At 40.4% G+C, this 12729-nt stretch overlaps 1 protein-coding gene and 1 pseudogene across 1 annotated transcript; both read left to right on the top strand.

Moving 5' to 3' along the window:
- The first annotated feature begins 313 nt into the window (after positions 1-313).
- On the top strand, positions 314-3216 carry LOC147980454 (protein ANTAGONIST OF LIKE HETEROCHROMATIN PROTEIN 1-like; annotated as a pseudogene).
- A 233-nt stretch (positions 3217-3449) lies between these two features.
- LOC147980453 (uncharacterized) lies at positions 3450-4309 on the top strand. The gene is made up of 2 exons (XM_087516885.1): positions 3450-3793; positions 3871-4309. Exon 2 carries the CDS (start codon positions 4073-4075, stop codon positions 4307-4309), a length of 237 nt encoding a protein of 78 aa, XP_087373011.1. The 5' UTR covers positions 3450-3793; positions 3871-4072.
- The last annotated feature ends 8420 nt before the right edge of the window (positions 4310-12729 follow it).

Here is a 12729-nt window from a genome sequence, read left to right as displayed (position 1 = left end):
AAAATGCGAATAAACACCGGAAAACCAAATTTTGATCTATTTATTAAATCTTCATTTTTCCTCAATTTTGGGAAAGTCATGTTATTCCCTCTCTTATATTTTTGATATTGGAAAAATAATTGAAGATAAGATAAATAAATCAAATGATCCTCTTTTCAAAATTTGAGAAAACTCAAATATGAAAATGATGAAATCTCCAACTCTCTCTCCGAGGGTCCTTGAGTTGCGTGAAATTTCTAGGATCAACCAAAATGCAAGAAAATATGATATGCATGATGATCTAGTGTATAACATTCCAAATTGCAAATTTGGGATGTTACACGCGGCCGGGGCAAGGCTTGGCCGTGGTGAGCTGGGCTGCGCGCACAGCCACGACGAGCTCGTGGCCAAGGCGGACGACGGCTTCGGCCTCGAGAAGGGGAACGACTATGGTGGTGGGTACGCGCGGGAGAGAGAGGGGAAGGGACTAGATGCTCACGGTGAGCCCGTAGATGTGCAAAGCGGGCTCGGGGGAGAGCTCAACGGCGACGGGTTCCAGCGATGGGGACGGCGATGTAGAGGTGGAAGATGGCTCGATCCCGACGCGGTGACGGCTCCCGGGTCGCGTTCGTTGGCGTAGAGGGCATAGTGGAACACTGCGGGGAGGCTAGACACAATAGTGCAGCGAGGGGAGGTCAGTGGTCGCGCCGGCAGCAAATCCATGGCGACGGCTATAGTCGGATTCGCGTGGGAGAGAAGGGAAGCGGCACAGTGAGGGAATGAATGGCGCTAGGGTTCGCTGGGGGGCGCGGGGTAGGTCTTGCAGGCAGGGTGGGGGTGCGGATGGCCGACGTGTGTGCATCGCCGGCAATGGCGTCGGCGGATGAGCGCCACGCTCATCCCTGCTTCTGTAGCTGGAGATGAGGGGGGCAAGTGTGGTGTGGGCTGGGCCTGGTGGGGTGGTTTTGCCCCCGGTGGGCTAGGCCCAGAGGGGATACGGGGAGGGGCTTCTTTTCCCCCAACCTTTTCGTTTTGTTTTGCCTTTACTTTTTAGTTATTCTTTTCTTAATTGTTTTATTTTAGTTACCTTTTGAATTTAGTTTTATAAAACTTACCACTAGTACCTAAATTTGCATTTATAAATATACTACTGCCTCAATAATTATGGCACCCAATTAAAATAGTTATTATTTTATTAATTATAAAAGGCAATTAATTAATTGTTTTTGTTGCTGCTCTACTTATTTTAGAGCATCTAAATATTTTATAAAAGTGTGTTTTCTTCACCAATATTTATTATGGATTATGGGCCACTCATAGAATATTTTAGTTTTAACATTTGAAAACTTTTACCGTTTGACTTGGTTTTTGATCTTGAATTCGAACCGTTTTCGAACTAACACGAGATTAGCAACAATAATCGAGGTGACGTGGCATCATTAGAAGAGGTTTACTGTAGCTTAAATACCCGGGCGTCACAAGAGGCAAATTGTACATGAAATCTTTTAGCGGCAACACCCTCAAACAGCTATAGCGGGGCTATAGCCGGCTATTTAAAACTATGATTTTTTGTGGTGTCCTAAGGGCAACTTCAATTTTTTCTGTACCTTCTCAGATGCAGTCCATTGCCTCAAATTTAAGAGCTTGGATTTGTGTGTTGCTAACTTATGATTTGTTTGAACTATGCAGTTTCTCAGGGGATTTTAGGATCTCAAATTTCGGTGGTGTCGAGTTATATTATCTACTCCTCCTTCATGTTTGTACTGTGATGTTGTTGCCATGGTTTAGTATGTATCAATGCTCTGAATAATTCATGTTCAAATGGTGTCTGCATTGTAGCTTTTTTATCATGTCCCAACAAGAGTTGGTTGCCTACATTACCGAAGAGAACAAAAGATAAAAAGAAAGAGGATATTGTTGACAAAGCAGTATTTTTAAATGTCATGTCTAGCATTTTCTTATGTTAGTTCTCAAAGGGCAGCGACGAATCTCGGATGCTTCGATGATGATGAGGAAAAGGTTTCATATCGGAAGTATATATTGAAACAAACTTATGAGGGGTCCGAGACAACTTGCTATGATAAGCTACGCTTAACTAAAAGAAAACTTCCATGATCTTTGCGCTATGTTGTGTGAGAAGTGTGGTCTCGTAGATAGCACGTTTGTGACAGTAGAAGAAAATGTTGCTATGTTCTTACAAGTTGTTGGACATGGACTTAAAATGAGGATGTTGGGTGTCACGTACCAGCGTTCTTTAGGGACTATCAGTAGGCATTTCTCTACTATGTTATCAGCCATCCTCTCTCTAACTAGGGAGTTTATAGAGCTTCCCGATCATTCTATCACCCCTCCCGATGATTACAAGTGGAAGTGGTTTCCTAATGCACTTGGAGCACTAGATGGGTGTCATATTCCGGTGTTTGTTAATGCTACTGACAAATGGACTTATAGGAATAGGTACCAAGATATCAGCACTAACATGCTAGGTGTGATTGATTGGAACATGAAATTTCTCTATGTTCTACCTAATTGGGAGGGTTCGGCATCGGACTCGAGAGTGCTAAAATATGTTATGAGAATCGATCACGAAGATGCATTTGTTGTACCATAGGGTATGACTCTTTCTCTTTGCGTTTCATTTCTCATATTTAGTTGTTAGCTAACTTACGTACTTGTCAATAGGAAAGTACTATCTTGTTGATGCTAGCTATACCAATGGACCTGGATTTCTATCTCCATTCAGATCCACTCGGTACCACTTGAAAGAGTGGGTTGCAAGTCAACAACAACCCTAAAATGAAATAGAGTTGTATAACTTGCGCCATGCTCGTGCTAGAAATTTTGTGGAGAGAACCTTTGGCTTGTTGAAAAAATGGCCCATCTTGCGTTCTTGTTCTTTCTTTGGCATAGAGGACCAGGTAACGCATGTCCATTTGATTGTTCATATGGGCCATCCTATGTTACTTCTTTGACAATAAACAATATTTGCACATTCATCTTATTAATGCGTGTTGTGTGTTACACAACTATGCAAGGGATAGGCAGCATATGAGAGATAATTTGTTGCTTCCGGAAGTCGGCGCTGAGCTAGCGGCTATGACTCTTGAGCCTGCGAATGATGCTACTTTCATTACAAGTGTCCAACAAACAAATGCATGGTCCAATTTTAGGTAGCAATTTGCGGATGAGATGTATGCCGAGTACCTCGTGGCGCATGGAGAACTAGAGATTGAGTAGATAGTAGCTATGGAGTAGATAGCTAGCTGATGGTGCCTTTTTTCGTTCTAGCTTGGTGATGGTGCCCTGTTTTGTGTGGTAGCATGCTGGCTGTGATGGTGCCTTCTGTGTTATATGTTGTACATGCTTCATCTTTTATTCGTACTAATATATGTATATATATATATATGTTTTACCTTACTCGTACTTGCAGAAATGTTCTTACTTTTATGCACATTCATTTATTTTACTTAGCTTGTAGAAGCATGCTTGAAACAAAAGGAAAAAAAGTAGAGTTTACCTTACATGGACTGCTGAGATGGACACGACATTGTTGGTCGCCCTTGTTGAGCATCACAACAATGGTGACCATGCTCAAAATGGTTGGAAGCCACATGTGTATAATTCTTGCATTAAGCATGTCAAGGATACATGTGATGTTGACATTACGAAGGAAAACATATCAGGAAGAATCAAAACATTTGACAAGCGGTATGAGATCATTACCAAGATGCTTGCTCGGAGTGGCTTTGGATGGGATTGGGTAAAGAACATGGTGTCGGTTGATAGTGACGAAGTGTGGTCTCGATATGTGGAGGTACTTAACACCAAATTTATTTTGTGGTTATTTTTGCAACTTCGATATCATCTCTAATATTTGTGTGTTTCGTGTAGGCTAACAAGGACACACATGCTTATAGGAACAAGGTAGTGCTCAATTGGGAGTCTATCAATACCATATATTCAAAAGATCATGCAACTGGTGTAGGGCTAGGACAGGAGCTGCATGTGTTCAAGAACCACAAGAAACACCCGTTGTTGAAGAATCTCCTGAGGTGCCTCAAAAGAGGGAACGCACCGGGATGCTATCTTGTGCATGATGGGAAAGATGAAGATGTATTTTGATGACACTTTGAAGACAACCGAGCCACTTCCTATGCTAAAGGTGACTCCTCCAACAGAAATCCTTGCCGCACTAAAGCAGGTACCAGATTTGGAGGATAGTGATATGCCGAGAGCTTATGGAAAGTTGATCGTCAATGAGCGTTTGTTTGAAGCACTCATGGCGCTACCCGAGGAGTTAAGGAAGCCATGGCTCTTGACCATCGATTGATTGTTACTATCCTGTTTAGTTGATGGATGGACTACTGTGTACTTTGTTGTTTGCGAACTGTCTATTTGTGCTATGTGTATGAGACATAAAACTATCCACTTGTGCTATGTGTAAGAGACATAAACTATCAAAATTATTATATGTCATGCTTCCATGTTCCATATTTATTTGTACTTATGTTAATTGTTTTGACCTTATTTGGAACATTTGAATGCTATTATGTGTGTAAAATAATATAAACAATATATATATATATATATATATTCAAATATACATATAATACTTCTTTTCATATATGTACAGAAGTTTATATTGTCCAAACTCAAAAAACATCCAATTCCATGGTTTGTACATCCAAACAGCAATTGGAATTAAGTGCTACCCTGTGATTCCAAAAATAAATTTCATGCACAACCAAACAATAGAATTCGAATTGGAGCCCATTTCCTTCCATCTTGGATTTGGAATTTCCAGTCCAATTCAATTCCAAGTAATTTTTCCTACATCCAAACACAACGTAAGGGATATTAAGGCCTCCTTTTAATAGAGAACCAGAACAAAGCATTAACACATAGTGAATACATGAATTCCTCAAACTACGGTCATCACCGGGAGTGGGCCCGGTTGTTGTCACTCCGGGGTTGCCGGATCATAACATGTAGTATGTGACTATAACTCGCAAGATCGGATCTAAAACATGGATATAATGATGAATTCACAAACGGTTCAGATTTGAGTTCATGGTACCCAGGCCCAAAGTGACATGCATTAAACGTAGCAAAGTCATAGCAACATCAATCTAAGAACATAGTGGATACTAGGGATCAAGCCCTAAAAAAACTAACTCGGTTACATGATGAATCTCATCCAACTCCTCACTGACCAGCGAGCCTATGAAGGATTTACTCATTGCCGGTGAGGAGCATCATGGAATTGGCGATGGAGAAGGGTTGGTGATGATGAAGAACGAAGATCCCCCTCTCTGGAGCCCCAAACAGACTCTAGATCTGGCCTCCCGATGAAGAACATGAGGTGATAGCGGCTCCATCTCGTGGAACACGATAATTCTTTTTCCCTGATTTTTTTCTCCAAAAATAGGATTTTATAGCGTTGGAATCAGGTTCTGCGGGGACACCATGTGGGTACAACCCACCTAGGCGCGCCAGGGGAGGGGGCGCGCCCTGGTGGGTTGTACCACCCAGGCCCCCCTCTCCGGTAGGTCTTGGCTCCAGAAATTCTCTTTTATTATATAAAAATCCTCGCAAAGTTTCATTCCATTCCGAGAACTTTTATTTCTGCACAAAAATAACACCATGGTAGTCCTGCTGAAAACAGCGTCAGTCCAGGGTTAGTTTCATTCAAATCATGAAAATTAGAGTCCAAAACAAGAGGAAAAGCGTTAGGAAAAGTAGATGCGTTGGAGACGTATCAAGTGTCAAGCTGGGGGTCTTCCTCGATGAGTTGATCGACAAGTTGAAGGTGCACGAAGAGGGGAGGGCCGAGAATTTCGCGACCGACTCGCCGAGGCTCGCTCGTAATGCCCTCTTCATGGTCTTGAGCAACATCGCCTATCGTCACCCGGAGCTCGACCTCGACGATGGCTTCAGGAAGCCGCCAGCAGGTGCTGACGTCGCCGCTGTTGAGGAGAAGGACGCTCCCCGCGCCGATAGGGTTCTTCATGTTTAAACTATCCCACCTGGTCCTGTAATGAAACATGACGCGTGTCTCGTGTTTTGTCGTTTTATCACTAGTGTTTGTGCAAAACTGATATTCCTTGCTGAACCTTTTAAATGCGTGTTTACCCTTGGGCTCTAGTGAGTGTTCGTATTGTGAAAACCTGATGACCCACAAGTATAGGGGATTTATCATACTCCTTTCGATAACTAAGAGTGTCAAACCCAACGAGGAGCAGAAGGAAATGATAAGCAGTTTTCAGTAAGCTATTCTCTGCAAGCACTAAAATTATCGATAACAGATAGTTTTGTGATAAGGTAATTTGTAACGGGTAACAAGTAATAAAAGTAAATAAGGTGCGGCAAGATGGCCCAATCCTTTTTGTAGCAAAGGACAAGCCTGGACAAACTCTTATATAAAGGAAAGCGCTCCCGAGGACACATGGGAATTATCGTCAAGCTAGTTTTCATCATGCTCATATGATTCGTGTTCGGTACTTTGATAATTTGATATGTGGGTGGACCGGTGCTTGGGTACTGCCCTTCCTTGGACAAGCATCCCACTTATGATTAACCCCTCTCGCAAGCATCCGCAACTATAAAAGAAGTATTAAGGTAAACCTAACCATAACATGAAACATATGGATCCAAATCAGCCCCTTACGAAGCAACGCATAAACTAGGGTTTAAGCTTCTGTCACTCTAGCAACCCATCATCTACTTATTACTTCCCAATGCCTTCCCCTAGGCCCAAATAATGGTAAACTGTCATGTAGTCGACGTTCACATGACACCACTAGAGGAGAGACAACATACCTCTCATCAAAATATCGAACAAATACAAAATTCACATGACTACTTATAGCAAGACTTCTCCCATGTCCTCAGGAAATCACGTAACTACTCACAAATCATATTCATGTTCATAATCAGAGGGGTATTAATATGCATAAAGGATCTGAATATATGATCTTGCACCAAATAAACCAACTAGCATCAACTACAAGGAGTAATCAACACTACTAGCAACCCACATGTAGCAATCTGAGGTTTTGTGAAAAAGATTGGATACAAGAGATGAACTAGGGTTTGAGATGAGATGGTGCTGGTGAAGATGTTGATGGATATTGACCCCTCCAGATGAGAGGATTGATGGTGATGATGATGGTGATGATTTCCCCCTCCAGAGGGATGTTTCCCTGGCAGAACAGCTCCGCCAGAGCCCTATATTGGTTCCGCCAAGGTTCTACCTCGTGGCGGCGGAGTTTCGTCCCGAGAGCTTGCATATGATTTTTTCCAGGGCGAAAGACTTCATATAGCCAAAGATGGGCACCGGAGGCCTGCCATGGGGCCCACGAGGCAGGGGGCACGCCCAAGGGGGTAGGGCACGCCCCCACCCTCGTGGATGGTGGGTGGCCCCCCTGGTGCTTCCTTCACCCAATATTTTTTATATATTCTGAAACTGACTTCCGTAAAATTTCAGGACTTTTGGAGTTGTGCAGAATAGGTCTCTAATATTTGCTCCTTTTCCAGCCCAGAATTCCAGCTGCCGGCATTCTCCCTCTTCGTGTAAACCTTGTAAAATAAGATAGAATAGGCATAAGTATTGTGACATAATGTGTAATAGCAGCACATAATGCAATAAATATTGATACAAAAGCATGATGCATAATGGACGTATCAACTGCCCCAAGCATAGACCTCGCTTGTCCTCAAGCGAAAGCCGATATCCAAAACTCACATCTAATTTGCTATATATATCATGATCTTTCCAACAGATTGTGCTTGCCAACGGATAAAATGTAAAAAGGAAAGGTGAATATCACCATCACTCTTGTATGATGTATAAGATAAGAATTCGCAGAGGGAAGCAGAGGTTGTCATGTGTTTTTATGGTTGGATGCACGAAATCTTAATGCAAAAGAACGTCACTTTATATTGCCACTTGTGATATGGACCTTTATTATGCAGTCCGTCGCTTTTATTTATTCCACGTCACAAGATCATATAAAGCTTATTTTCTCCACACTAACAAATCATACATATTTAGAGAGAAATTTTTATTGCTTGCAACAATGACAACTTACTTGAAGGATCTTACTCAATCCATAGGTAGATATGGTGGACTCTCATGGCAAAACTGGGTTTAAGGATATTTGGAAGCACAAGTAGTATCTCTACTTCGTGCAAAGAATTTGGCTAGCATGAGGAGGAAAGGCAAGCTCAACATGTTGGATGATCCATGACAATATAATTTATTTCGGATGTAAGAAAACATAACCCATTACGTTCTCTTCCTTGTCCAACGTCAACTTTTTAGCATGTCATATTATAATGAGTGCTCACAATCATAAAATATGTCCAAGATAGTATATTTATATGTGAAAACCTCTCTTTCTTTATTACTTTATATTAATTGCAACGATGACCAAAACTATGTTTGTTAACTCTCAACAACTTTTATTCATCATACTCTTTATATGTGAAGTCATTACTCTCCATAAGATCAATATGATCTCTTTATTTCTTTTTTATTCTTACTCTTATTCCCTCAAGATCATAGCAATATAACCAAGCCCTTGACTCAACACTAATCTTTATTATATATAGCTCACGGACTCGATTACATAGAAGGATCATAAAGCAAAACTCAAAACTAGATCATACTAAACTTTGTTCTACTAGATCAAGATATTACCAAAAGGATCAAACTAAGAAAAATGATAAAGATAAAAATTGTGATGGTGATATGATACCGGGGCACATCCCCAATCTTGGCAGTTGCCAAAGTGAGTGCCCATACCGATGTGTTTTTGTCTCCTTCCTCGGAGGTGGTGATGATGGAGTTGTTGATGATATAGGCTTGTCGTCCATCTTCCAAGGCATAGGATCACCATCATAGAAGGATGATTGAGTCTCTGTGATCCTTGAATCTGCAGCCAAACTCATCCTCTTGAATCTATATTCATACTCACAGTTTTGGTTTTGCGGGTCATAGATCTAGGCTTGGAGATGCTCGATTTTCTCATGACTCTTGAAGATGGTCTCCCCGATGTTCATGGCATCTAGCTTGGTGTTGTTGGTGAACTCCATGATCATTATGTGGTTGGCGTCGAGTCCACATTCCACCATCTCCTGGCACTTGAAAACTTGTTGCTCCATTGCTTCGAGTCTTGTCTCCACGCTTCCGATCCTCCTTGGTCCCTCAACAGCGCGGATGTGCAGCAACCCCTCACGCATCTCAATGGTTTAAGGGTGTTGCAGCACCTCCACGAGGTAGGGGTTGATGACCTTCTCGAAGAACTTGTCCTTGGGGGCACTTGTAGATGTCATGGTGATCTAGATCTGTTAGAAAAACAGCTCGAAACAAAGACAGAAGATATTTGCGTGATACAATGGTCAAAACCTTCGGGAGATTACATAATGAATTTTTACTGACCAAAAGAAGTATCGTGCAAGAAAACAGAGTCCGGAGGGCACACGAGGTGCCCACGAGGCAGGGGGCGCGCCCTCCACCCTCGTGGATGCCTCGTGTCCTGCCCAGACTGCTTCTTATTTTCCTATTTTCTTAAATATTCCATAACGGAGAAAAAATGCTATTAGAACTGTTTTGGAGTCGGTTTACTTACCATACCACATACCTATTCCTTTTCAGAGTCTGAAACATTCTGGAAAGTGTCCCTTATGTATTCCTCCGGGGTTACGGTTTCAATAACATTAGTTTCAACATTTATAGGATTACCTGAGATATAATGTTTGATTCTTTGACCGTTCACCACCCGCAGATTTGTGCCTTCGAAGTTGTTGATTTTTATGGCACCGGAACGATAGACCTCGTCGATAACGTAAGGACCTTTCCATTTAGAGAGGAGTTTTCCTGCAAAAAATCTTAAACGAGAGTTGTATAACAATACATAATCACCTACATTAAACTCACGTTTTTGTATCCTTTTGTCATGCCATCTTTTAACCTTTTCTTTAAATAGTTTGGCATTCTCATAGGCCTGGGTTCTCCACTCATCAGGTGAGCTAATGTCAAATAGTCTCTTCTCACCGACAAGTTTGAAGTCATAGTTGAGCTCTTTAATGGCCCAATATTCCTTATGTTCTAGTTCAAGAGGTAAGTGACATGCTTTTCCATAGACCATTTTGTATGGAGACATACCCATAAGATTTTTATATGAAGTTCTATATGCCCATAATGTATCATCAAGTTTCTTGGACCAATTCTTTCTAGATCTATTAACAGTCTTTTGCAAAATTAATTTAAGCTCTCTATTACTCAGTTCTACTTGACCACTAGACTGTGGATGATATGGAGATGCAATTCTATGATTAACATCAACTTAGCAAGCATTTTACGAAAAGCACCATGAATAAAATGTGAACCACAGTCAGTCATTAAGTATTCAGGGACTCCAAACCTCGTAAAAATAACTTCTTTAAGCATCTTAATAGAGGTGTTATGATCAACACTACTAGTTGGAATAGCTTCTACCCACTTAGTAACGTAATCAACAGCCACTAAAAGATGTGTATACCAATTAGAGGAAGGAAATGGTCCCATATAATCAAAGCCCCAAACATCAAATGGTTTGATAACAAGTGAATAATTCATAGGAATTTCTTGATGTATACTAATATTACCAATTCTTTGGCATTCATCACAAGCCAAGACAAATTTACGGGCATCCTTGAAGAGAGTAGGGCAATAAAAACTGGATCGCAATACCTTATGTGCAGTTCTATCTCCAACATGGTGTCCTCCATAAGCCTCAGAGTGACACTTGGGTAGGATCTGTTCCTGTTCATGCTCAGGTACACAACGTCTAATAACACCATCTACTCCTTCTTTATAAAGGTGTGGGTCATCCCAGAAGTAATGTATTAAATCATAGAAAAACTTTTTCTTTTGTTGGTATGTGAAACTAGGTGGTCTAAATTTAGCAACAATGTAATTAGCATAATCAGCATACCATGGAGGAGTACGAGAAGCATTTATGATAGCTAATTGTTCATCGGGAAAGCTATCATCAATAGGTAGTGGGTCATCAAGAACATTCTCTAACCTATACAAGTTGTCTGCAACGGGGTTCTCAGCCCCCTTTCTATCAATAATATGCAAATCAAATTCTTGTAGTAAGAGAACCCATCTAATAAGTGTAGGTTTAGCATCTTTCTTTTCCATAAGATATTTAATAGCAGCATGATCAGTGTGAACAGTTACTTTAGAATCAACAATATAAAGTCTGAACTTATCACAAGTAAATACAACTGCTAAAAATTCTTTTTCAATAGTAGCATAATTTCTCTAGCCACTTTCTAGAGTTTTACTAGCATATTGGATAACATTTAATTTCTTATCAACTATTTTTCCTAGAACAACACCTACAACATAATCACTAGCATCACACATAATTTCAAAGGGTAAATTCCAATCAGGAAGCTGAACAATAGGTGTGGAAATCAAAGCTTTCTTAAGTATTTCAAATGCTTCTATATAATCATCATCAAAGACGAAAGGAACATCTTTTTGTAAGAGATTAGTCAGAGGCCTGGAAAATTTTGAGAAGTCTTTAATGAACCTCCTTTAAAAACTGGCATGACCAAGGAAACTTCTTATACCTTTAATGTCCTTAGGACACGACATCTTTTCAATAACATCAACTTTAGCTTTATCAACTTCAATACCTCTTTCAGAAATTTTATGCCCCAAGACAGTACCTTTATTAACCACAATGTGGCACTTCTCCCAATTCAAGACAAGATTAGTTTCTTCACATCTCTGCAAAACTTGATCAAGGTTGCTTAAGCAATCATCAAAAGAGGTTCCATATACAGAAAAATCATCCATGAATACCTCAACAATCTTTTCACAAAAGTCAGGGAATATAGCGATCATGCATCTTTTAAAAGGTAGCAGGTGCATTACATAAACCAAAAGGCATACGTCTATAAGAAAAGGTACCGAAAGGGCAAGTAATAGTAGTCTTTTCTTGATCCTCTTTTGACACAGGTATTTGAGAGAAACCAGAATAACCATCTAGAAAGCAAAAATGTGTACGTCTGGATAATCTTTCTAGCATTTGATCAATAAAAGGTAAAGGGTAATGATCTTTTTAGTAGCTTTATTTAGTTTGCGAAAATCAATTACCATTCTATAACCTGTAACAATTCTTTGTGGGATAAATTCATCTTTATCATTAGGAACAACAGTAATACGTCCCTTCTTAGGGACACAATGGACAGGACTTACCCACTGACTATCAGCAATGGGATAAATTATACCTGCCTCAAGAAGCTTTAGTGTTTCTTTTCTTACCACTTCTTTCATCATAGGATTTAACCACCGTTGGTGATCAACAACAGGTTTAGCATTTTCTCCAATTTTATTTTATACTGGCACAGAGTGGGACTAATGCCCTTAAGATCATCAAGAGTATATCCAATAGCAGCACGGTGCATCTTCAGAGTTTTCAATAATTTCTCTTCTTCCTGCTCTGAAAGGTTAGCAATAATAATAACAGGATATATCTTCTTTTCATCAAGATAAGCATATTTAAGAGTATCAGGCAATTGTTTAAGCTCAAACACGGGATCACCCTTGGGTGGAGGAGGATCCACTAGAATTTCAACATGCAAGTTGTGTTTCAAAATAGGTAAATGTTTAAAGAATACTTCATCTATTTCTCTTCTTTCTTTCATAAACATATCATTTTCATGGTCTAGAAAATATTGTTCTAAAGG

Source organism: Triticum urartu, chromosome 3A, assembly GCF_056163025.1.
Source record: "Triticum urartu cultivar PI428250 chromosome 3A, HENAU_Tu73, whole genome shotgun sequence".
NCBI classification, from domain to species: Eukaryota; Viridiplantae; Streptophyta; class Magnoliopsida; order Poales; family Poaceae; genus Triticum; species Triticum urartu.
This window is presented reverse-complemented; position numbering and strand designations above follow the sequence as displayed.

Bases quoted from the DNA above. Each gene is read 5' to 3' on its own strand.
- LOC147980453 (XM_087516885.1), top strand. From the start codon at position 4,073: ATGATGGGAAAGATGAAGATGTATTTTGATGACACTTTGAAGACAACC.